General features: G+C 40.6%; 2 protein-coding genes across 2 annotated transcripts in view; one reads left to right on the top strand and one right to left on the bottom strand.

Moving 5' to 3' along the window:
• Positions 1-27,828, bottom strand: part of LOC131239308 (ABC transporter I family member 1-like) — an 81,512-nt gene that overhangs the window by 35,986 nt on the left and 17,698 nt on the right. The window lies entirely within an intron of this gene.
• On the top strand, positions 1,958-27,828 carry LOC131239298 (disease resistance protein At4g27190-like). The gene is made up of 3 exons (XM_058236930.1): positions 1,958-2,017; positions 24,088-27,007; positions 27,683-27,828. The coding sequence occupies exons 2-3, from the start codon at positions 24,105-24,107 to the stop codon at positions 27,750-27,752; spliced, it is 2,973 nt and encodes a 990-aa protein (XP_058092913.1). The 5' UTR covers positions 1,958-2,017; positions 24,088-24,104; the 3' UTR covers positions 27,753-27,828.

Here is a 27,828-nt window from a genome sequence, read left to right as displayed (position 1 = left end):
GCCAGGGGTATCAAGAGGCTTTGGCGCCCTTATCTGCACGGAGTCTGGAATCTCGAACTCCGAACGGATCCACCCCATCTGAGATTCCGTTAGCACGGAGTCTCCAGGGAAAGACTCCGAGGCCCACCCGCTTGCGGGCATCTTAGCGGCCTCGGTAATTGGGACTCAGGGGGCTCGGGTGGCTCTCTTCTTGCCTGCCCTGTGGGTTCGAGCCCCCGCTTCCTTTGCCTTCGGGGCGAGGGGTACAGAGGCACAGCTTCAAAGGGACCTTCAAATGCCCCTCTCCCGCCATCATAGCTCCCCGACTCGGAGTCATCATTAAAATCACAAACAGTCTCCAGATCAGACGACATTTTGAAAAGAAGGAGAAGGAATGTTAAAAGAGACTCACCGAACGATCACCGAAAATCGCCTTCATCGTGAAATCTCTAACCGGTCAGAATCGCCTCACTGGAAAACCTTGGTCGATCGAAATCGCCTTCGCCAAAAATCACCTCCTCTGATACGCGCTCAAATAAAGAATGCAAGTGAAGAGAGCGTTTCCGGAAGGACCTTATATAGACTAAATAGAATCTTTGTATTAATGGCGAGGAATAATAGCCGCAGCCGAATCGTCGCGAGCCGACTCCAGAACACACGTGGCCGTTCGCTACTGGCCTGGTCCCTGCCAAATGGTACGGTTCTGACGTCAAAAGTGCGCTCCAGTATACGAAACGGTGCCCAAGCAGGGGAAGCGTTGCTTAGACGCCTCCCCGGATGTACGTGGCAAACTGTCATAGGCTCAGCAATTATTTGGAATCATAACCGTTGCCACGTGTCCACTAAGAACAGCCTGCAGGCGAGAAATCCTGAGGAGGCAACGCTTCAAATGCTGGAATCATGATGACATCGGCATGCGAGGAAGGTTCAGCAGATGAGGCGGTTGATCTTCCAAGTGATTACTCTCCGAGTCCGTAGCCGACCTCGAAGAGTAGGGGGCTTCTGTTATGGGAAGATCCGGGCCCTTTATAATTCCGAGGGCAGATGTCATATTGATCCAATCGGACATGTGAACATTCGATGTGATGCGCGCAACTAAAAGATTCACTGATGAGTCACAAAGGTGCTCCTGCTCCGAGGCTAGTGATCAGATCGGCTCAAAATGATCTGAAGCTGGGATAAGAAGTGTGAAGAAGGACATCTGAGCTGGGGGCTCGTCCTTGTCCTCATCTTTATCTTCGTCCGAGGAAAGGGACCCTGAGCTGAGACCGGGGCGAAATTCGGACATCTCAGATGTTAAACTAAGAAACTGCCTTAAACGGACATGCCCGCTAACCTCGCCCATGGATATGCTGCACGATCTCTGGATCACACGCGATATCTCCATGATCTGAAGATCCCATTAATTGAGTAAATCGTGTCGAGATTAAAGGACCTAGATCATTTAATAATCAGGTATAAATACAATGAGACCCCATTGCTACAGGTACGCAACATCTTGTGCTCTTTCACTACTCTCCAACTTAGACCCAGATTTCCTTGACCTGACTTAGGCATCGGAGGGTCTCCAGCTTAGCTAGGGTCTCCTTTGCTTGATCTTGGTGTGCAGGCTCGGAACGTAGAAGGGGTTTGAAGTTCGGAAGACGGAGTGAAGAGCCGCCAAGATTTTGACATCAACAATAATCATTACCCACTTATGCTACATTACCTTGGAAGTCCGCCATCTAATCATTATCCATTTAAGTCAGTCATCCAAATGGCCCTAACATTGACGACAGAACCTGATTGACGGAGCGGATTTTACATGGTGCTCCCCCAAGACTTGTGTGTTGTACAAGATTCTGGTACAAACGAGTGTATCGTTTTCAACGAACTTCCCCCTGAAGTCTCCTCAGCTCACATCACATGAGAAAGGGGGATTTGTTTGCATTGTAGATTGTTTTTTCAAGAGAGAGAGATGGGTTTCAATTATAGGGGTCTGCCGTTAATGCGCTCGGGGTTATTGTAAGAGACTATTTCTGAAGATTTTCTTTCATAGGTACGTAGACATACTCTTTCTTCCCTTGTTTCATTTTAGGTCACTCGGACAGTGCAATCGCGCTGCATTTAAGCGGATTGCGTAGTGTGCCACTCACCACCGACATCAGGGATGTGTTGCCGTCACCGAGTTCCGTAAATCCCACCATGATGTATTGTTATATCCACACCGTTCATCCATTTGATGAGATCATTCTGAGAAATTATCCAAAAAGTTAGGAAGATTCAAAGCTTAGCTGGACCACACCACAGAAATCAGTGGGGACAATGATTCTTGCCGTTGAAAACTTCTTGGGGGGCCACGGAAGTTTTGGATCAAGCTGTTATTAGTTCTTTTCTTTTCATTCAGGTCTGTGTGACATTATGAACGGGTTGGATTGCAAATAAACATCATGGTTGGCCCTAAGAAGGTTTCATAGGTAAGAATCAGCCCCATTGTTTTCTTTGGTGTGGTCTACCTGATCTTTGGATCTGAATCAGTTTGGAAATCTTGTCTTCAAATGATCTCTTCAAATGGATGAACGGTGTAAATACAGCACATACATCATGGTGGGACTCACTTACTCACAGAAATTGGTGACGTCAACACACCACTGAGGTTAGTGGTGTGCGGCACGCCACGCAATCCGCTTCGGTCCCGAACACTTGCACACGAAAATCTCATATCCCATCCAGGACGCGGATTGCGTACTACCCCCGCCCGTCCCTAGTTCCGAACGGGCAGTTCTGTGGGCGGGCCCACCTTGATGTATTGTACATCCAAACCGTCTATCCCATTTCTCATATTATTTTAAGCACAAAATGAGGCGTATCCAACGCTGAAGTGGACCACACCAAATAATAAGCTTGGTTGCATTATTTTAGAGCATGGGCCAAAAAATCAGATAAATCTAAAGCTCAAGTGGACCCCACCATAGAAAGTAATGGGGATTGAATACTTACCATTGAAAACTTCTTTGGGGCCACATAAGTTTTGGATCTACCTCATTTTTAGGCCCATGTCATAAAATGAGGTTACAAATCAAATGAACGGTTTAGATATAACACATGTGTGTTATTCTCAGTAATTTCAAATGATGATGAGTATATCCATTCAATGTACCACCGTATTACCAACAAAGCATGGCATTAATCATATCCCTGCCATGGGTAATAGTTACTGCCATGGGTAATAGTTATGTTTTTTGCATCCGATCCCACCTAATCCCTTCTAATCCCACCGCCCAAACAGGCCTTTAGTTTTTTTAGCGGTCCTTTTTCGAAGCCATGGATGGAATGGTTAGGATTGCTTGTCAAGAGGGATTTTTTAGAATAAATGGATCAAATTTTCGGTTGGACCATTGATGAGATTGTTTTGTTTGTTAGATCACATGTTATGTTTGCATGGTAGCTAGTGAAAAGCTGTTCTATCCGTAGCATCGTTCTGAGTGTTGGCATACAGTGTATCGGCCTAGAAAAAAATTTATACAGTATAACGTTATGTACTGGTATCCGTGTTATATTTGTGTCGGTGTGTATCGATCAGAATCTTTTTAAAAGAAAAAAATTTATAAAAAATTATCTATATATATATATTACTAATATAATTATCCGTTAATATTAATTGTATGTTAAAAGAGTTATTTAAAACAATGACACATTAAGATTATAAGATCAAGAAAAGAGTGCAATTATACATATGATTTTATATATATATAGGAGGTGACAAATTTGATAAAAAGAAAGTAACATTTAATCTATTTTTTTTTAAAAAAAAAAACATTGCTAGAAAAGGTGAAAATACATTAAAAATAATTTATTTTTATTTTTATTTTTTTACACACACCACCACACACTCATGCCGTAGTGGGATTTCACCACCTATGGATACACGAACGCCTGACTGGGTGTTGAAACTCCTGAGAGTCTACCATCGGAGCAAGAGTATGCAACCTCTAAAATGTAGATATTTGTTAAAAAGCACTTAAATTTATGTTTAAATAACATCGATCTATCATTCCCCAAAGAAATATTGGAAGAAAAAATTCAACAAAATATCTAAAAGATGAATAAAAATGACTTGAATATAAGCAAATAATTTAAATCTAGTTGTAAATGGTAGATTTATATTCAAAACATTATTTGAAGACTCCTTAAGCAACATAATAACATTATGTAGAAAAAAAATTACTTTTTTAAAATCTACAAAGAATCTATGTAAATAATTTACAAAAATAAAATAAAATAAAATAAAATAAAATAAAATAAAACAAGAAGAAAACCCTAAAATCAAGACCAAATCAGTAGATTCAAAGTCTTTTAATGCTCCTGAAGTATCGAAGTATCGTGAAAAGACTTAGCAACAACGAAAAAATATAATCTAATTTTTTCCTGAAATTTTTAAAAAATACTTGCATAAATTAAAAAAATAAAAAATAAAATCCTCAAATCAAGATCAATTCAACCACAATTTGATAAGAAAGATCTATACAATTGATTCGATGGGATTCCAGTTCAAAACAATAAATTTTTTTATTTTTTATTTGTTAACTTTTTAAAAAAATTTTGTAGAACCAGGTCTAGAAGCTTCGATCCTTCAATTTAATGCCAAAAAAATAAAATAAAATTCGTTCTTTAAATTTGACTTAGATCTAATCATAAATGACTCTTAAATACTCTTTCATTAAAAAAAAAAAAATCAAAATAAGAAAGAAAAGAGAAACAACAAAAAAAGACCGATTGAATACTTTTTATAGCCATATCAATTGAAACCGATACGACACAGAAATATCAGTGTCAATATTATTGTACCCTATTTCTAATATATCCTAAGATAACCAATTAGAAGAGGACACTTATCATTGCATGGAAAACGTATAGCATGTGAAAGATCTTTGGGGATATTTGGAGAGATTTCTACAGAATCATAGCTGGTGCTAATCTAGATGATACATGTCATCTGATGATGGGGCATGGCCGAGAAGTCCAGAGGCGGAACGTGATCGAGCGGAAAAAGCGGTTAGAAGAATACGTGTCAAGAAGAAAAAGGAAGAATCTGAAAGACAAACATGGCGACGAATCAGCTACCATAATCATCAAATAAAGAAAGAAACGTTTAAACGAAAGCCGCGAGAAAGATCTATAAATAACAAGAAACGCAACAAAGCAAGTCGTCTCACACCAATCCAATCAAACCAATCAGATTATCTTTCCTTATCATAAATTAACTATATCCTAATAATAACGATAATCCACTAGTAATAATTCTTAGTTGTAATCCAGTAAAAGTAATCTTTAATCGTAATACAAGTCTACGCTTTTACATTGGACGATTCCCAGTTCCAATACAAGCAATTCATCTTTCAAAAAAGCTTCTTACAGTTGCTCTCTATGATCGCCTATAAGTATTTCCTTTGTGTCTGATTAAAAAAGTTATTTCTTATGAAAGGCAATGTGCAACCCATCTTTGGAGGAAGAACCTCACCCTCCGATAATTGCCTGATTATCTTATAACTATCTTGTGAGTGGCTGAATAGGCAGCCGATTTTCTCATGTCTTGGTCATATACGATCGCACTTGACATATCTACTTATCTTGGCACTTAGGGTCAAGTTGTTTGATTTGAATCGAGTTGCACAATCGGCTCTGGCACGCTCGCACAGGTCACATGTGACCAAAACAAACCGAGAGCTAACAATTTTTAGCACACCTGGTGGGATTAAAAACTACTTGTTTGCCATAAATATTCATTGTGCACTGATCGTGTAATCAATTTTTGGCACACCCGGTGGGACTTCAGATTTTGGTTATACATATTAATGCAATAGTTTTGTGGAAATATGAGCCAAAGAATTACTCGTAATGCTTATGGGGCTAATAAAACTCTAGCACCAGAGGAGAAAATGCAAGTGCAGATAGTGCCTGAGCTATTAAATCTACAACCAAACACAGTGCCTAATCTTCTAAACTAGGATAGGGCATCTTCATCTCAGACCGATCCTCTTAAGATAATATTGGCTGGGTTACATGATATGCAAATGGGGATTCAACATATTGCAGGACGATCACAAGCTCAGGCTGAGTACTCACGAATTCGAGCTAAATTAACTTTTGAACAAGAGGATGACCAGCCAGACAAACAGCTTGAATAGGACAATAGCTATTTTTGCTGAGAGAACACCTGTCATACCTCAACAAACTATTGAGACTCATTTTATAAGAAATATGTCCCCAATACTAGTAATGTTAGTACCTCTTTCACAACAAAACAGGCATCCTTCTTCAATATAGGAAGTGCGAAATGTTCCTCCACCTATTGAGTTTAGATAATTTGAACGGGAGAATAGGAATTTCATTCCTAAGGCTAGGCTTGAGGCTAAGAATACCTGGAGGGTGGCCTTTCCATAACAATATTCCTCACAACGAGAAACAATGCCTGATAGGTCCTAAGCCACCTCCGATGGCTAAATCTTGTCATTTGGACTGTGATCATGTTTTACAATTAGTCCAAGAAGTGGCAGGCCAAGTTTTTGGTCGTATTACTACTTTCATCTATCACGAACATTATTATAAATGGATTGATCAACAATATTCATTGCGGATAAATTATTAACCTGATTTTACACCATTCACATGTGACACTGGTCAATTGACCATAGAGCACATAGGCCAATTTACCAATTTGCGATGTGGAGAACTGGCCAATAATGATTATTGTAAATTGCAATTGTTTGACGATTCTTTAACTATAGTGGCTTTCACTTGGTACTCTAATCTGTTGCCAAACTCCATCCAAACATGGTAAGAAATTGATGAGAAATTCTATGCCCAGCTCTTTTATAAGGATAGGGAAATATTTATAACTGACCTTGCACGTTTCGTTTTCGGTAGTTACCAGGTGAATCGTGTGACAACTATATCACTCGGTTTAAAAGAGCGAACAGCCAATGCAAAGTATTCACGACCGAGGCTGAATTTATGCAACTTCCTTAAGATGGCTTGGAGTACAAACTCCATAAAATTTTTTTTATTGGAATGGAGTTTACAAATCTTTATGATAACTAGAAAAGTATCTAGCTATGAAGCTCTCATTTAAGAGGGAATAAGGAAAAAAGAATTCGTCAGTCGAGACATACTATTATGATCTTAGCTACAAGATGGCAGCGGCCGAAGTAGTAGCTAAACAACCATTTGTCTATTCGGGGTTAATTAAAGTAGAAGTAACCACGTCGACCACACTGAAAACTTAAAGGATATATACATATGATATTATTTGTGTTGATGAGATCTTTAATATAATGTTGGCCGAAATTTTTATTAAAATTCCTATCAACCATAAAATACTCACGGTCTAAGAGTTGAAAAAGACTGAATATTGACCGGGGATTGCTTAAATTCCTTGAGAAGGAACAAGAAACAATGCATGTCAATACCGATCCATTTCTATTAAACACGGAGATTAACATGACCATGGTCAATCCCCACAAGTTGGTTCGATCGTGATTAAAAGTTGATCTTGGGCCTTGTGATGACTGGGTTGAGACACGACAACCCAACAAAGGATTTAGGATGCCCTTGCAAGTAACTATATATGCGGAAACATGGCCGAGCAACATCGTCTACCAACCGCAACAAGTCACATTTGTGTGAGCAATGTGTAAGGCTAATTTGGCCGACTAGGCAATTTCCTCATTCAAATAGCTAAACCAAACTATGGTTCTTGAGGATGGAAGGAGACACCTCTTATCATAAGCAGAGAACTTAGCAGATTATTAACCGTTCTCGACTAGATCCAATACTAAGATGTGGGATAGTCAAACTTCATCCTACCGAGGACAAAGTCTAGAGGACAGTTAGTCACCCTAAGTTCTCAATTGTACCTGAAGGGATGATCCATACTTAGAAACAATATTGGCAAAGATAATGGGCTAGTAAGCGTAGAGAATTGGTTGCTTTAGAGAACAAACCTTAGAAAATGGCTATGTGACACAGGGATAAATGTGATGAGGTTGATCACTGTCTTCCTCAAGGATAACTACTCTGAATCCACGAAGCTTCTCTGGACTCCTCATAGAGACTTCTCGAATCCACGAGGAAAGAAAACAAGAAGAATAGAAATTAATTCTAATAAATTCATAATTTGATAGATGAATGAAATAAACGAGTTCACAACCCTTTAAATAGGGATACCAAGCAATGGGAGAGAAATAAGAAGCAAACTACAACTAAAACTCCTAGAATTCGCAACTTACTATTTATAGACGGTCGTCACGTCTACTGGTGCCCAAGGTTTTTGGCCAAAAATAGCAGGTGACCTATTTAGCTTCACTAAGCTGTTCTTCTAATTATTCTAAGCTCTTTTCACGGTGGGCGTAACTCCTAAAACCCAACGGATGAAGAGTTATAATCAAACTAAAACTTACTATTTATAGGAAAAATGAAATTAAAATAGGGAAATGACCGTCAATCCGGGAGTATTTCGCAAATCCAGCTTACGCAACCCATCATAGCTAGGTTGGGTGGCTAAAGTTACTCGTTCTACCCCAGGTAACGGGGTGTAGAGGCCCGTATTCTGAGATTACCCTTTAGAGGTCTAACAAACATGACAATACTGTACGACTTTTCCTACATTACGTACAAATTGCGGCTAGTAATCCCCTCTTCCACAAGAGCTCGTGTCTTGTCTTGCCCAAGGTGTCTACCGAGGCCACCCCCATGTACCTCTTGAATAATCTTCTTCCTCAAGAACTTTGGGGGATGCACAATCGATTCCATTTGAAGAGGAAATCGTCCTGTATATGAAGGTCATTGGGAGGACCTTCTTAGCACTTCATCCAAGAATCTTTGAACTCCTCATTCTCGGCGTATAGCTCCTTAAGACAGTCGAAGCCGACTACCTCATTGCTCATCGTAACTAGTAGTGATGCACGATGGCTAAGTGCATCAGTCACCTTGTTCTGTACCCTGACTTGTGCTTCAGAACGAACATGAATTCTTTTAAAAACGCAACCCATCTAGCATACAGAGATGAGAGGGTAGGGAAAGTGAGCCACACTTGTTGTTTGGGAGGGTAAGAGCTTGGACATGGTGTAACGCCCTGAAAATCGGGGGTCGTGCATATACTCGACTCCCGAGTTCCCGAGGTCACTTATAGCCAATTTTCATTAATATGCGATCCAATCTAAATACGCAGCCTGGAATCTCCTGGAACATGAAGTACATCCACACAAGTCTACTGAAATGAAAGAGATCTATCAAATATACAGGTCCAAAATATAAATGGGTCACACAAAGCGTAGCCCAACCAAAACAACAAAAGAATTCTATATCCCAAAAATAATAAGGCTGAGCCTACTACTCAGCAATCCCGATCCTGCCCATCAAGCCGATGGAGAGCCGTCCATCAACTGGAAATAAGATAACTCATCCTCCTCGTCGAAGCTCGCCCCATCAGGCTCCTCCAGTCCTGAGTCACCTGCATCTATGAATGGGTCTGGTTGGTGTTTTAAAACACCGTCCCAGAGTGGGAGTGAGTGATCAACTCAGTGGGTGCTATTAGTCTTAAGTTATCATAGGCATCAATTATAATATGATCTTAATGAAAAGCAGACAATCACATACGTCTAAGTAATCTTATTAATGCGCATGTATGCAGCATGACATGATGCATGCCCTCACCACAACGCTCCCTCGTGCGACACCATCTAACGATCGCCAATGCTAACACTCCCTCAGTGCGACCTCGACTGCCGAGTCGCCACCCTAACTAGTGCGATGCAATGATCGTGTTAGCCGTGTGATTAGTTAGGTCCATTCATCCAGCAGATTTGGGAATCTGGTACACCCCATGTATCAATGCCTTAAACGGGTTGCGAGGCCAAGACCTCCCAAGCGTGAGGCCGAGACCCCGCGGTCCGTGATCCCGTCGGGTTCCTCATCCCCGACTTCAAGCACATGAGGAGTGCCATGAGAAAGGGATGGCTCGCGGTCACTACGGGGAGGCGCGATACCCCAGCATAGGCCGACAGCTCGGATATAGTGTCCCATTCCACCATGCCCGACTCACGAGGCTGTGGACCAATTTCAAGTGGGTTATTAATGAGCTACAACGGTTGTAGGGTGTTCCAGGTTCCATACAAGTGTGAACAAGCAGGGTTAACAATCAAGGTTTGTCAGACAGTAGGCTAGACCACCTGAGTCGGGCGAGCATGAGGCGAGTGACATCCGGCACAAAGGACCCATGTAGTCGAACTACAGCCACCCGCATACACCCGCCCAAACGCATGGGTCTAGCCATAGTATAGTCCAACCGATGGGACTACCGTCACTTCTCAATTTCCTGACCAACCCAAGGATAGGAATAGGGACTCATAGCATGCCAACTACCAAAGTAACATCAAGCATATTCAACACCATGTTCTCATGTTGCTCAACATACAATTCAAATTTCTCTAACAAGCAAACTATTAACATTATGAATAAAGTATATGTGTGTGGTGTGGGTTGGTGAGGAAGTTAACACTTCCTCCATGTTGAGAAATCATGTACACAAGAGTAATGAAATCATACATAATATGAAGCAAACAACGTATAAAAATCAACACGGCATGAGCATATGATCATCCATACATCAAATCATGTGAGAAGCATAAACGACATCATGAGAGAGAGCCAAATATATAAATCCATACCATTCCAACCAACATACAATTCCTAGGATTTTCCTAGGCTTTCAAATATAACATCCAAGCAATCAAAATCATTAATCTCATATTAAAATTGGTGCTAGGCCACCTAAGAACAATAGTCCGCACCTCCAGATTGTTGAAGGCTTGGAAGACGACCTAGGAAGATGAATTTTTGGGGTTGAATGGCCGGAATCCCTAAAGCAAGCATTTGTATGTTAGAATCCATGCCAATCTCTTCTCAATACATGGATTTCAAGAAAAAGGGGTGAGGAGTTTTACCTAGACGACCAATGGACGATTCTTGTTGTTGTGGTGTAGGGATTTCCTTAGAGAAGGGGTAGAGAGTTGCAAGGTTGAGCTTCCTTAGGCCCCACCATCAACAACACCCTCCTTCACTCTTTTCTTCCTCTCTCTTTCTCCTCATTTCTCCTCTTTCTCTTCTCCTTTTTCTCTCTTCTCTCTTTCCTTCTCTAGGGCAAAATCGTATGGGGAGAGAGAGCTCAAATGAGGCCCTTTTATAATGCCAGATTTGGTGGAAATGGCCCCAAGTGTTGGGTTTTTACTATACTAGACCTATGGGAGGGTCTTTTCAAGATCTAGGGCCTACTATAGGGTATACATATTGATATACACTGTAGGATAGTTAGCCCTAATGATGATCTACGTATGAACATGATCGGCCCACCATTTGGATGCGCCGATCAACAGATATGATTAGAAATCTGTTCAACGGTCACCGATGGTCGATCGGGGCCACGACTATATGGATATGAGCAGGGAAATATCCTTACTCCACGTGTGAAGTTTGGTCGCAAACCGACGGTCTGAAATCCTCAACTTTGCATAAGAGTGGATGACTCAATTCACTTAAGTTTCAATTCCTTTCTTTAGGGTATTTGCGCTTCTCATGCACTCGTCCTTCGGCTCAAGTTGAGCAGTTCTGGACACTACCCAGGTCTAACTCCCGCGATGAACGTCGAGCCCAGTAAGACGAACATTACTCTATAATTTTGGAATTAATGGCTCACCAACGGGCGGTCTAGAGCTTGTTCGGAAAATCGAGGCGTTTTTGGAATGAATTAAGTATTGAGATTTCTCGTGGGCAATGATCAGGGTTTGGATTAACTATATTTATAGGGTGGCCTATTTATAACTAGTGGAAGTGGATATTTGGTCATGATTACTCTAAACCATCGGTTTTAGACTAAAAGAGTAATGTGGTTGATTTAGTCTATTATTCAAGATCCGGGCCTTATATGACTCTGCCCCAGCTAGATCTTTAATTTAGTCATGCTTACCTTGATTAGTTAGCGAAGGGTCGGTTAGATTTGGGCCCTCTGGCCTTAAGTTTCAATGAATTCCCACAATGGCCCTCTAGGATTCCTCATTAGCTTTAGGGCGGATCCAACACCTCCTTGGCTACCAAATTTGGTGTATAGGTGCCTTATGGCCCAATGAGGGGCCATATAAAATTTGGGATCAAATGGATGAACGGTAATGGGGTTAGAGTAAACGGTTCTGATCTTCAAATGGCCCTGTGGGGTCCATTTTGGTGATTGGAGTGGTTCTGGTGGCCCTCTAGTTATGAAATTCATAGGATAGTTGCTCCATGGCCCGATGAAGGGCCACACAAAATTTGAAGACGATCGGATCTGGAGTTTAGTCGCACGGGCCTGATTTGCGATCAACAGTCACCGTTCCACGATCGGGTCACAGAGTTCGTGGACGGGTGTAGAAAAATTCATTAGACCTCCCCTGAAAATGTAGAAGAGATCCGACGGCTGGATAGCCTTGTATCTCAGCTTCATTTACGAGCGCCAGATTCTAGTCCTGGCATAAGTGGGGTGCATTTAGTCAGTGCCAGATCCCACTTCTGGGTGTCCACTGGGTCCGTGGTCCTCAATGGTCCACAAGCCCAGTGAGCTCTATGGTTTCCTAAATTTTTAGATTTTTCTGACCTTCCCGCGTCGCGGTACAGCCCGCACGGGCTGTCGCTAGGTGTAAACGGCCATCTGGCTTAGAGGCCCACACCAGGTTTTATCAGGACCCGTCTGGCCTAATCAATTGGATAAATCTTGGTCTAATTTATTTGCGATACCTCACTACGAGTAGCTTAAATGAGAGGTCTTATGGCAAATCCTACGTGGATGCCCCAGGACACTGTTCTGGTTGGGCGGGACGTTACACTATACCTGATGTTCAAGTGATCGGGAGGATTCATTGGCTTCCTACGGTTGATTAATCGGACTGGTGCGGTTCTTTACTGGTACCACCCCTTATACACTAACATTGAGTGCTAATGGTTAATAAGTAATATTATAAGTTAATTAAATTTAAAGAAAAAAAATTAAAGGAATTTTGGAAATCCAAAACAGTGAAAATCCAGGATGTTACACAAACTCTCTTCGAATCAGATATTGTCACCAATGTCACAATGCGTAAACAACTGCGTACAACTCAAGCTCATACGTCGATCACTTCTTTCGGGTTTCACTAAGCTTCTCGCTGTAAAAGGCTACCGGCCTGCCTTCCTGTGATAATACTCTAATTCCGACATATGAAGCGTCACACTTAACTTCAAACAGCATGTCAAAATTAAGAAGCACCAAGACTGGTGTTGTGGACAAACGATGCTTGATCTCATGAAAGCTCTTGTCAGCTTCATTGGTCGACTAAAATGGTTCATTTTTCTTGTAATCTATAATAGGCGCGACTATTGTCCTAAAATTTTATATGAATTTATGATAGAAGGTCGCCAGCCTTTGAAAACTCCTTACCTCATGAATGTTTCTTGGGATCGGTCATTCTCTAATGGCTCACACATTCTCATCGTCCACACGGATACTCGTGGACGTTACAACAAATCCTAATAACAATTAGATGTCCGTTAAAAAACTATACTTCTTCAAGTTGAGGTACAAGTTGTTAATTTATAGGACCTGCAGCACCTGCTTAAGATGTTTCATGTGTTATGTTTCATCCTAGCTGTATATCAGTATGCCATCAAAATACACTACTACAAATTAGTCAGTGAATAGTTTTATAACTTGATTCATTAAATGCATAAAAGTACTTGGTGTGTTCGATAGGCCAAAGGGCATAACCAACCACTTATATAACCCTTCCTTAGTCTTGAATGTCATTTTCCACTTATCACCGGGTCAGATATGAATCTGATGGTACCCACTCCGTATGTCTAGTTTAAAGAACACCTTGGTCCTTTCTAACATATCGAGCATGTCGTTCAACCGTGGTATTGGAAACCGATATTTGATGGTAACTTTATTGATTGTCTGGCTGTCGACACACATGCACCGGCTTCCATTTTTTTGGCATTAATAATGTCGGTACAACACATGGGCTCATGCTCTCTCTCTCTCTCAAGAGACCCTTATGGTTCAATTCTTCCACTTGCCCCTAAAGTATCTCACACTCATTCGGACTCATCCGATAATGAGGGCGATTGGACAAGTTAGCCCTAGGGACGAGGTCTATATGATGTTGGATTTCCCTCATGGGGGGTAATCCATCAGGTAAATATTCAGGCCAAATTTCTTTGAATTCGTTTAGCAATAGTCTTAAATTGGAGGAATGTTTAAGGGTTCTGATTCCTCGCCCTTTATCACTATGGCATATACTTCATCGATTTTCTTGGATTCCTCCATGAAATTTCGAATGGTCAAGAGGGAACTCTCCTCCACTTTAGAGGCTTTAGGGTAGTTCTCTGGTGATATAGGGGTAAGGATTATTTTTCAACTATCCTTGACGAATATGTAGACATTATCTCGTCCTCGATGGGTCGCATCATGGTCAAATTATCAAGATTATTCGAGTAACATATAACATGCTTCCATGTCGATTACGTCACAAAGTATTTTATCCTTGTAATTTTTGCCAACTGAAAACGAGATAGTGCATTGTTCAGTTATCTTGGTTTCGTTTATCTTTTTTATTTAGCCAATTGAGTATGAGGAATGTTGGTAGCTGCAACTTGTCCACCATCACTCTTGAGATGATGTTCTCACTATTACCATTGTCTATGATCACATTACAGACCTTTCCGTTGACAGTGCCCCGTGTACGGAATATATTGTGTCACTGTGGATATAATTCCTTCCGTGGAGTATACAGTAATCGCCTCACAACTAGAGATTCGCCACGATCCTCACCCGTGAATGCATCCCCATTTATTATTTCCTCATTGGCTTGTTCATGTTCATCAAAGTCAGGGTCTTTTCTGCGGCCTCACATTCAGTGCCCCATTCGTTTATGGTCAAGTGTGCTGCGGGATGTTGAGGACAGGTGTTTGATAAGTGGCCCGGTTAACCACAACGGTAACAATTCTTCGACCTTGGCCGAATGTAAGGATTTGAAATTCTACTCAAGCCCACTGTTGTGGGTGCTACACATTGAGGCTTAGATCAGTTGTTCCTTGTATTATGGTTTGCGGTTGCAGGAGGTTGAGGACGTTCTCCTTCTAGCTCTTTTCCTCGTGCCAACATTGGATCTTGCGCGGGACCCGTTATGGGGGGTTGAGTTGAAGGATAAGGTCGATTCGAAACTCTTGTAAGCTGCATTTTTGCCTTACCTGCCAACTAAATTATTTCATATATGGTCCCGACTAGGTGCATCTGAACTCGATCTTGAATTGTCGATCGTAATTCTCTTATAAATCGTGCCACCTTCTGTGACTCAGATTCTAACAAATCGTTTCATATTACCAATTGCCGAAATTCTTCAGTGTAATCTATAACGATTCAATTTCCTTGTGGCAATTCTGGTATTACTGGAATAATATCTGATCATAATCACCGGGGAGAAATCGTGATCGAAGAAGACGTCTCATTCATGGCCATGATGAGATGGGCACCTTGTTCTGGTGGGCTTATGAGAGTTGTAATTGCTCCCACTATGCAGAAGCACCAGATTTTAATTTAAACGCTACTAATTTTACCTTTTTATGATCCGACACGTCCATGTAATCAAAATATTTCTCTACTTTAGCTAGCAATTAAGAAAATCTTATATACGTAATAAATCATTAAAACTAGGAAGTTTAGGCTTACCTCAATAGTCTCTTTCAGTACAATCTGGATGATCGGATCCATGGATTGGTTGTCGGGCAAAGCCTTCATTAAGGTCCTCGTCGCTAGAACTTTAATCATTTAGTGTAGCCCTATTGCTTGTCATTGGTAATGCTCTACGAAAATCAAGGTTATGCCGTACAGCAACCATGGGCGGTGGAGCATCGCTTAGGGGCCCAGGGCAGAAGTAACGCATCCGCCAGACGGTCGAGGGTTGCCTACAGCCCTTGCATGGTCAACTGACTCTCCCAGTAAAAAGCTTTCATTCTTCTCGCAAGAGAACGAATCCCTGGATCACCGTCCATAGGATTTTAGCGCATACCTTCGTTGTTTGCCATCGGCCCGAAGAGAATCCTCACTCTAATACCAATTGACGCAAGGATGAACGTGATGAGGTTGATCACTGTCTTCCTCAAGGATAACTACTCCGAATCCACGAAGCTTCTCTAGACTCCTCACAAAGACTTCTCAAATCCACGAGGAAAAAAAGCAAGAAGAATAGAAATTAATTCTAATAAATTAGTAATTTGATAGATGAATGAAATAAACGAGTTCACAACCCTTTAAATAGGGATACTAAGCAATGTGAGAGAAATCAGAAGAAAACTACAACTAAAACTCCTATAGTTCGCAACTTACTATAACTAGTATACTTGTTATTTATAGACAGTCGTGATGTTTACTAGTGCGCAAGGTTTTCGGCCAAAAATAGTAAGTGTCCTATTTGGCTTCACCAAGTTGTTCTCCTAAGTATTATAAGCTCTTTTCGCGTTGGGCGCAACTTCCATAGCCCAGTGGATGAAGAGTTATAATCAAACTAAAACTTACTATTTATAGTAAAAACGGAATTAAAATAGGGAAACGACTGTTGATCCGGGGGTATTTCGCAAATTTGGCTTGCGCAACCTGGCATAGTGGGTTGGGTGGCTAAAGTAGCTCGTTCTACACCAAAATCATATATTTTACGCCCGATAACTCGTTCCGGATTGCAAGATACATTCGATCTAAGGTCTGACGGTTTGAATCACTTCTGTCGTCGACTGGCCCTTTTCTGATCCATCTTGGCCATGAAACTGTCCACGACCTACTCTACATTACTATGCAACCATGGTCGATGCCAATGATGCCTCAACTAGAGATACATATAACTATGAACATGGTGGAATTGATTGTAGAGCTTGTTTCGCACAAGTTAGCTGCAAATAACTAAGAACTTGACAAAGAAGGTGCTGACGTTGAAGGATCGATCAAATATCTTAGCGATGAATATTTTTCGGGTGACGATCTGTTGATCAAGGAACATGTTGTAAAAGCAAAATTGTTAGAGGAAACTTCACCCAATTTTGATAAAAAGGGGCCTGTTATGACAACGAATGATACAAGCGATTGAAAACACTAAATAATGTCTGAATTTAGAAACGCGTGGGGGGAAATGTCTAAATCATTTAATATAGTTTGGGTCGTTTCCACCAATTGTAATGGATTGTAATATGGTACTCACCTTACCATTAAGTTTTCAGGCTAAACCATCTCAGCCCAACAAGATGGAAGGAGACGTGAAGCAATTTAGTCCTCCTATAGTTATACAGCATGGTTCCTTCCACTCTAAAGAGGAAGTCAACAATATATTGACTATCATTGTTGAGTCAGGCATACCTTCTGAAAAAGTACTCATAGAAAAACTTGCTCATACTATGAGTCAACATTTAAAGCCGATATGCATTTCTATTCACTTGGAGGGACATTCAGTCACCAGGATCCTTGTAGATAATGGCATGACTATGAATATTCTCCCAGCCTAATTCTGACCAAAGTCACGGTCAAAATTTTTGTTGAAGTAGTAACGTAGATGTATGGTGTCTTGCTTATCAAGTTGATGGTAGGGACTAAGAAAGTGTTGGCTTCTTTTTCTTTTTCTTTTTTTGTAGTTGACACTTTGTCAAATTATAATATTTTATTAGGAAGAGACTAGATACATTTTTTCTCATGCGTCTTATCATATATTGTCTTTGTTTTACAGGCTAAGGAGAATAGCTGATAAGGTAGAATTAGGGCCCGTTTGTTAAATCTGAAGTTGGAAGTCTGAATCTGAAATCTGAATCTGAAGTCTGAATCTGAAGTCGAAAACCTAGTATTGGATTTAGAACAACTCGTTTGTTAACTAACGTCTAAAATGTTTGGAATATGTTAATTTGACACATTTGCCCTTATGAAATAATCATGATTGAATCCCTACCATTAAAATCTTCATGGATTCATTCAAAATACTTTACCAACATGTTTATAAGGTAAAAAACACCTAGATGAAGAGACCACACAAATATCATCTTAATCCAAAGCTTTTGTAGCTCGCAAGAAATTTTTAATGGTCATTTACCACTTTTCCTTGTACTATGACCCAACTGAGATTTGAATCTACTTCATTTTTTGGATCATGCCCATTAAAAACTTCTAAGGGTCTAAGGGTCATAAAAGTTTTCTATCAAGTTGATATTTTTTTTCCCTCCTTTCATGTCTGCGTTAACACATGACTAGGTTGGATCTCAAATAAATATCATGGTATACCTTAGGTAGGTTTCAATAGTGGGCATCACTCTCCCCACTTTTTTCTATGGTGAGGTCCACTCCAGCTTTGTATCTGCCTCATTCTTTGGATAATACCCTAAAATGATCTCTCCAAATGGATAGACGGTGTGGATATAACACATACATCATGGTGGGCTCACTGAACTTGGTGACATCACTTCAGTAGCGAGTTTGCTACTCAACATGATCTGTTCCCTCCAAATCTGGGTGGGATTGCGTACTACCCCACTCAAACGGTATAGTTAGAGATAGATGGTCCTATCAAATGGCTCTATGGGGAATACTGTGATGTATATGTTTTATCCACACTGTCCATTCAATTTTCCATATCATTTTAGTGACAAGTAACAAAAACAAGCCAAATCTAAGGCAACATCCTGATCTATAGCTCAAGTGGTAGACTGAGTGAAAGATATCTCGTTTCAACACTGAGGCCTTGGTATCAAACCCTAGTGGGGTGGCTAACAGTGAAGTGTCAAATGACAGTCGGGTGTACTAACAAGCTGACCAAAAAAAAAACAAAAAAAGCCAAATCTAAGGCTTAAGCAGGCCAGACTACAAGAAATAGTGGGAGTTGGGTGCCTACCATAAAAAAAATTCTTGGGACCACATAAGCCTCTGATCAAGCTGGTTTTTGTGTTTTCCCTTCATCTGAGTTTGTGTGACCTTATGAAAAGGTTAGATGGAAAATAATCTTCACAATGAACCCTAAGAAGGTTTTAAAGGTAGTCATTCCATTCCCACTGCTTTCTATGGTGTGGTCGACTTGAGGGTTGGATGTGCCTCGATATTTGGGATCATGATCTAGGACAATATAGAAAAGTTCATGGGCGATGTGGATCTAACACATAAATTGACCATGGTGTGGATCTAACACATAAATCATAGTTGGCCCAGAGAAGTGTTACACGTTAAAAGTTGGGTTATGTTTTACAAGGAGAAAGTGTAGGGCAATTTTGGAATAATAAATAATAAAAAAACACAGAGCGCATTCTCCATTCACCATTAAGATAGACCTTGATTGCTGAAAAATTTCAGCAAAAATACACAGAGCGCTTTCCACGTTCCCTATTAACAAACAAAACTAAATGTCGATTTCTTTCCAATTCCGCATTAAGTCAAAGTTTTCAGCCTGATTGTTAAATCTGAAGTTCAAAGTCTGAATCTGAAATCTAAATCTAAAGTCTGAATCTGAAGTCGAAAACCTAATGTTGAATTTAGAAAAACTAGTTTGTTAACTAACGTCTAAAATGTTTGGAATATGTTAATTTGACACATTTACCCTTATGAAACAATCATGATTGAATCCCTACCATTAAAATCTTCATGGATTCAATCAAAATGTTTATTTACCAACCTGTTATTAAGGTAAAAAAATGCCTAGATGAAGAGACCACACAAATATCATCTCAATCCAAATCTTCTGTAGCTCATGATAAATTTTTAATGTTCATTTACCACTTTTTCTTGTATTATGGTCCATTTGAGATTTGGATTTGCTTCATTTTTTGGATCATGCCCAAAAATGAGCTTTCAATATAGATGAATAGCATAAATGTAGTCACATACATCACAATGGGCCTCATAGTTAGGGTCCCACCCACCTCGGTGGATCCAGATTGTATACTAACGACGTCAGTAGCCCCTAGCTATTGGACAATATTATGTGGCCCCCATCATCACGTATGTGTTTTATCCACGCCATCCATCCATTTTTCCAAATCATTTTAGGGATTGATACCAAAAATGAGGATGATCCAAATCTCATGTTGCTTAGAACTTTCTTGTCCCATTAATGGTCACTCACCACTACTTCCTATGGTATGGCCCACTTGATAATTGAATTTGCTTCATTTTTTTTTTATATATAATGCCCCATAATTATTTGAAAAAACAGATGGAGAAAGTGGATATAGGATACATAAATCAAGGTTGGCCCCACAGTTAGGGCCAAGGTCGGTGGCATGTGGCACACCACGCAATCCGCTAAACCCTCATAATCCGGGAGTGGATTAAGTGAGATATTCGATCCACCACCATGGGTGGGATCCCTGACTGCAGGGCTCACAATGATGTGTTTAACTTAAATCCACACCATCCAGCCATTTTAAAAGTTCATTTTAGGGCATTATCCCAAAAATGAAGCTAACAGAAATTTTATGTGGACCACATCATAAGAAACATTCGTGATTTAATCCTCAACATTAAAAGCTTCACGGATTCCACCAAAATGTTTATTTGCCATCCAACTTGTCGATAAGTACACAAACACCTAGATGAAGAGACCACACAAATATCATCTTGATCCAAGACTTTTGTAGCCCACAAGAAGTTTTTAATGGTCAATCACCACTGTTTCCTGTACCATGGTTCATATGGGACTTGGAGCTGCTTCATTTTTTTGGATCATGCCCTAAAATGAGCTTTCAATATGGATGGATAGTGTGGATGTAGTCAAATACATCACAGTGGGCCCATATTCAGGGGTCCCATCACCTCGGTGGATTGGGGTCTCACATGCTCCACTCCCCAAATCCGGGTGGGATTGCGTACTATCCCCCCTCGGACTAGCTAGAGATGGACGATCTTATCAAAGGGCTATATGGGGCGTACCGTGATGTATACGGTTTATCCACACCATACATTCATTTTCCATATCATTTTAGTGAAAAGGACCAAAAACAAGCCAGATCTAAGGCTTGTGTGGGCCACACTACAAGAAACAGTGGGATTGGGTGCCTACCATAAAAAATTTCTTGGGACCACATAAGCCTCTGATCAAGCCATTTTTTGTGTTTTCCCTTCATCTGAGTTTGTGTGACCTTATGAAAAGGTTAGATGGCAAATAAACTTCACAATGAACCCTAAGAAGGTTTTAACGGTAGTCATTCCATTCCCACTGCTTTCTATGGTGTGGTCGACTTGAGGGTTGGATGTGCCTCAATATTTGGGATCATGATCTAGGACAATATAGAAAAGTTCATGGGTGATGTGAATCTAACACATAAATTGATCATGGTGTGGATCTAACACATAAATTGTAGTTGGCCCAGAGAAGTGTCACACGTTAAAAGTTGGGTTATGTTTTATGCAAAGGAGAAAGTGTAGGGCAATTTTGGAATTTTTTTTTTTTTAAAAAAAAAAAAACACAAAGCGCATTCTCCATTCACCATTAAGATAGACCTTGATTGCTGAAAAATTCCAGCAAAAATACATGAAGCGCTTTCCACGTTCCCTGTTAACAAACAAAACTAAACGCCGATTGCTTTCCAATTCCGCATTAAGTCAGAATTTTCAGCCTGTTTGTTAAATCTGAAGTTCAAAGTCTGAATCTGAAATCTAAATCTGAAGTCTGAATCTAAAGTCGAAAACCTAGCTAATGTTAAATTTAGAACAACTTGTTTGTTAACTAACGTCTAAAATGTTTGGAATATGTTAATTTGACACATTTACCCTTATGGAACAATCATGATTGAATCCCTACCATTAAAATCTTCATGGATTCAATCAAAATGTTTATTTACCAACCTGTTAATAAGGTAAAAAATGCCTAGATGAAGAGACTACACAAATATCATCTCAATCCAAATCTTCCGTAGCTCATGATAAATTTTTAATGTTCATTTACCACTTTTTCTTGTACTATGGTCCATTTGAGATTTGGATTTGCTTCATTTTTTGGATCATGCCAAAAAATGAGCTTTCAATATAGATGAATAGCATAAATGTAGTCACATACATCACAATGGGCCTCACAGTTAGGGTCCCACCCACCTCGGTGGATCCAGATTGCATACTAACGACGTCAGTAGCCCTTAGCTATTGGACAATATTATGTGGCCCCCATCATCGTGTATGTGCTTCATCCACGCCATCCATCCATTTTTCCAAATCATTTCAGGGATTGGTACCAAAAATGAGGATGATCGAAATCTCATGTTGCCTAGAACTTTCTTGTCCCATTAATGGTCACTCACCACTATTTCCTACGATATGGCCTACTTGATAATTGAATTTGCTTCATTTTTTATATAATGCCCCATAGTTATTTGAAAAAACGGATGGAGAAAGCGGATATAGGATACATACATCAAGGTTGGCCCCACGGTTAGGGCCAAGGCCGGTGGCATGTGGCACACTACGCAATCCGCTAAACCCTCATAATCCGGGAGTGGATTAAGTGAGATCTCTGATCCACCACCATGGGTGGGATCCCTGATTGCGGGGCTCACAATGATGTGCTAACTTAAATCCACACCATCCAGCCATTTTAAAAGTTCATTTTAGGGCATTATCCCAAAAATGAAGCTGACACAAAATTTATGCGGACCACACCATAAGAAACATTTGTGATTTAATCCTCAACATTAAAAGCTTCATGGATTCCACCAAAATGTTTATTTGCCATCCAACTTGTTGATAAGTACACAAACACCTAGATGAAGAGACCACACAAATATCATCTTGATCCAAGACTTTTGTAGCCCAGAAGAAGTTTTTAATGGTCAATCACCACTGTTTCCTGTACCATGGTTCATATGGGATTTGGAGCTGCTTCATTTTTTTGGATCATGCCCTAAAATGAGCTTTCAATATGGATGGACAGTGTGAATGTAGTCAAATACATCACAGTGGGCCCATATCCGCTCCCCAAATCCGGGTGGGATTGCGTACTATCCCCACTCGGACTAGCTAGAGATGGACGATCTTATCAAAGGGCTATATGAGGCCTACTGTGATGTATAAGTTTTATCCACACCATACATTCATTTTTCCATATCATTTTAGTGAAAAGGACCAAAAACAAGCCAGATCTAAGGCTTGAGTGGGCCACACTACAAGAAACAGTGGGATTGGGTGCCTACTATAAAAAATTTATTGAGGCCACATAAGCATCTTATCAAGCTGATTTTTGTGTTTTCCTTCATCTAGTTTTGTATGACCTTATGAAGAGGTTAGATGGTATATAAACTTCACAGTGGACCCTAAGAAGGTTTCAATGGTAGTCATTCCATTCCCACTGCTTTCTATGGTGTGGTTGACTTGAGGTTTGGATGTGCCTCATTTTTTGAGATCATGATCTAAGACTACATAGAAAAGTTGATGAGTAGTGTGGATAAGAAGTGTCACGCAATTTTTGAATTAAAATTTTTTTTTTAAAACAAAAAAACACGGATCACATTCTTCGTTCACCGTTAAGCTAAACCTTCATTGATGAAAAAATTCAATGAAAATATACGGAGCACTTTCCGCGTTCCATGTTAACAAACAAAACTAAACGGGGATTGTTTTCCAATTCCGCATTAAGTCAAAATTTTCAGCGTTACCAAACAGGCACTTAGTGTCAGATTGGTCATGGGATAGTAGAAAATTGGATTAAGAGGCTTGTGCCCTCCATGTCAGATTTGATTTCTAGTGTCAGATTGGTCATGGGATGGTAGAAAATTGAATTAAGATGCTTGTGCCCTCCATGTCAGATTTGATTTGCCACCTTCAAGTGGAGATTTCCTCCGCACAGGTGCAATTAATGAAGTTTCAGGGGAAAAAAAAAAACCTGAAACATGGCTAATTACATTTATGCCGAGGAAAGTGGCATTTTGGCGCAATCAATCCTGCATGGAAAGCATGGGCCCGCCAAAATCAGATTGGACTTAAATCCCAATTACGTGGAATGCCCTGGCAAACGGACCCTTGGAACTGTCGTATTAATCTTTTATGGCTATACACCTTTTCAGCTCCCCTCCAAAACGCCATGGCTGTGGAGATCGTTGGAATTGTTTGGCAAATAGGAAAGGATGTATTGAAACTTGTGAAGGACCCCGTTGATTATCTTTTTCACTATGAGAGGAATGTCGTGAACTTTAAAGCTGAAGTTGAGAGTTTGACGATTATTAGGAATGATGTGCAAGTGCGGGTGGATGGAGCTCGTCGGAGAAGAGATAGGATCGATGGCGATTTGGAAGCATGGCTAACAAGTGTACAACAAGTCGAAGCTAATGCGACAAGATTGGAAAATGGAGTTCGAGGGAGTGTGGGATGTTTCAATGGGTGGCATCCTAATTGTTGCTCTCACTACAAGTTGGGTAAAGAAGCAAAAGAAACGATGAATAGCGTCAAGCAGCTTCAAGAAAGAGGGAGAATTTTTTGTCAGAATCTTCAGTATGATGTTCCTCCTCCAAGCATAAACTCCATGCTTGCCAGTGGGGATTACTTAGCTTTCACATCTAGAGAAGCGACTATTGAAAAGATCATGAAGGCACTGGAAGATGAGGCAATCAGGACCATTGGGGTCTTCGGTATGGGTGGAATTGGCAAGACGACCCTGATGAAAGAGATCGGCAAACAAGTGAAAAACACGGGGCTATACAATGACGTTGTAATGGTAGAAGTTACTCATAATCCAGACTTAACAAGGATCCGAAAGGAGATTGCAGGCCAACTAGGAATGGAGCTCAAAACATACAGCGATGTGGTGAACAAAGGTGCCTTGTTAGAGAGGTTGCAGGACACTAAGACACTGGTAATACTAGACAATGTGTGGCAAGAATTGGACTTAGTTGAGATTGGGGTCCCATTTGGAGATAACCGCAAGAGTTGCAAAATCATGCTGACAACGCGAAACTTAGATGTCTGCAATAGGAATGTGAGCGAAGTAGAGATCGAGGTCGGGTTCCTATCAGAAGCGGAGTCGTGGAATCTCTTCCGAAAGGTGATAAGAGGTGCTGTTGATTCTTCTATTTTGGATGGTTATGGGAAAGACATTGTTAATGAATGTGGGAATCTCCCTCTATTAATTGCAGCAGTTGGAACTGCATTGCGGCACAAGGAGAAGATAGTGTGGTCAGATGCATTGACGAAACTTAGAAAAGGGACTTTAATAGAAACTGAACATAAAAAGGTTTTCTCGTGTCTGGAATTGAGTTACGAGCATTTGGAGAACGATGAGATCAAGTCCTGTTTCTTGTTCTGTTGTCTATTTCCTGAAGGCTCTGACATTGAGATAGAAACATTGTTGAGATATGGATTCAGTGAGGAGTTGTTGTTTGATGATGCGGAGACTTTAAAGGAAGGGAGGGAGAGAGTGTATAGCACAATCGACAAACTTAAGGCTTGTTGCTTGTTGTTGAATGGCAGTCAAGAAGGGTATGTAAAAATGCATGATTGTGTCAGAGATGTGGCTAAGTCAATTGCATCAAAACCTGGGAATGGATTTCTAATAAAAGCAGGTGTGAAAATTCAGGATTGGCCAAGGAAAGAGAAACTAAACGAATGCAAGAGGATTTCATTGATGAAAAATGAGATTACCATGCTGGATGTGGAGCCAGATTGCCCAAATCTCTTGACCCTATTGCTCCAAAATGACTATTTACTGAAGAAAATCTCGGATAGTTTCTTCCAAGGGATGAAAAGCCTTGTAGTTCTAGATCTAAGCTGCACATGCATTTCATCGTTCCCATGCGTGACTACATTGCGGGCGCTTTTCCTCTCTAAATGCTTGTTTTTAACTGATCTATCTCAACTAGGAGAAATGGAAAAGCTGGAAATACTTTGCCTAAGCAAAACAAATATCAAGGAATTACCTGAAGAAATGGGCAGATTGTCACATCTAAAGCTCTTGGATCTAACGGATACAGCATCTCTGAAAAGAATACCACCAAAGGTGATATCGAAATTGCGATGTTTGGAAGAATTGTATATGGAAAACAGCTTCAGCGAGTGGGAAATTGAAGGAAAGGGAGATGGAAGTAATGCTCGCTTAGCAGAGTTGGAGTCCTTGAATCGCTTGACGACACTGTACATCCATGTAAGAAATACAGAATGCTTGTCACAGGAAATCTCAATTTCTTGGACAGACATTTCAAGATTGTGCATAAGCGTTGCCAACAAGGAATCCATGTTCATTTCCACAAGAACCATGCGGCTTGATATATCGAAGCCCGTTTCGCATTGGGTCAAGGTTCTGATGGAAAGATCCGAGCAGCTAGAGCTGGTACGTTCTGAATTTTGTGAAGTGGAGAGATGGGAGGAAATGTTCGATGATGGATTGCCACCAGCGCTGAAGGATTTAAAATTACTAAAGGTTTACAACGACTGGGGAGAATCGTTTCTTCTGGCCTGCCTGCTACATTGTCAGAAAATAGAGGAGCTTGAGATTGAAGGTTGCCAGAAAATGAAGAAGATAGTCCCAGATAAAGATGGAGATTCGCTCCACCCAGTGAAAGCTCTACAGCCTTTCATATTTGAAAATCTACAGTTTCTGGTGGTGCGGCATTGCATTGGCTTCAAGAATCTCTTATCATGGAGGCTAGCACCAGCACTCAAACAACTGAAAGGGCTGATGGTTGATGGCTGCAATGAAATGGAGGTGATCATAGCGAATGAGGGAGCGGTGGATACTACAGTACTTCCTTGCCTACAGGACCTATATCTATCGGAATTGCCAAAGCTGAGGAGCTTTTGTGAGGGTGAAGCTTTGCTTGAGTTGCCATCGTTGTTTCATATCTCGGTAACCCGGTGTTTTGGTCTGAAGAAGCTTCCTTTGGGGGCGAACAGCGGATTGTCGATTGCCGACATGACAGGAGAATCTGAATGGTTTGAGGCTCTGGAATGGGCAGATGAAATTGCAAAATCACGCTTCCATGACCTCTTTTACAGGTACGGCATTTCACCACTCTTCTCGACATAATTCAGTAGTGACCCCTCTGCTACCGATATCGACAAAGTGGGCCCCGACATGATGCATGTATTTCATCCACGGTTTCATAGCCTAAAAATAAGGTAGATCCAAATCTCAGGTGGACCACACCACAGGAAACAGTGATGATTGAACACCCACATTAAAAACTTTTCGGGCCATAGAAGTTTTGGATTAAGCTGATATTTGTGCTTTCGGTTCACCTAAGTCTGCGTGACTTAATCAAACCAGTAGTATGGCAAATAAGAAGACCGATTCTATGCTTGCCACAAACAGAAAAAACTTGTTTATTGTAATGTGATTGGATCAAATCATCACAGACTGCATTTAATGCAGCAGCGTTGGCAACATAAGTAATGATGTGGACCAATCACAATGCAGGAAAACATAAAAAACCTGTTTGTGACAAGCAAAGGATCCAGATTAGGCAAATAAACATTACAACAGGCCCATTTCTGTCTATGATACCCATTGGGCTCAACTGGTTGGTTGAAACCCCTGTTTAGCAAGAAGAAATGGGGTTTTGAATGGGCTTAATTTCAATTACAGAGGAATAGAAATAGGCCCAGTTGGGGCCTAGAAATGAGACCCTAGGTGAATGTCTGGTGACATGATTGGTTTTGTCTGTGTTTCAGGCCAGATAATCAGCGTTTGAATATGCAGTTTATGTGCATCATTGGAATCCGTGACGACTGTAAAAGGTAAGCAGCTTCTGTTTTTATTAGTGAGAAAATTTTTGATAATCTGGCAGGATACAATAATTCATACACATGAATATGCA

The sequence above is a fragment of the Magnolia sinica genome, chromosome 1 (assembly GCF_029962835.1).
Source record: "Magnolia sinica isolate HGM2019 chromosome 1, MsV1, whole genome shotgun sequence".
NCBI classification, from domain to species: Eukaryota; Viridiplantae; Streptophyta; class Magnoliopsida; order Magnoliales; family Magnoliaceae; genus Magnolia; species Magnolia sinica.
This window is presented reverse-complemented; position numbering and strand designations above follow the sequence as displayed.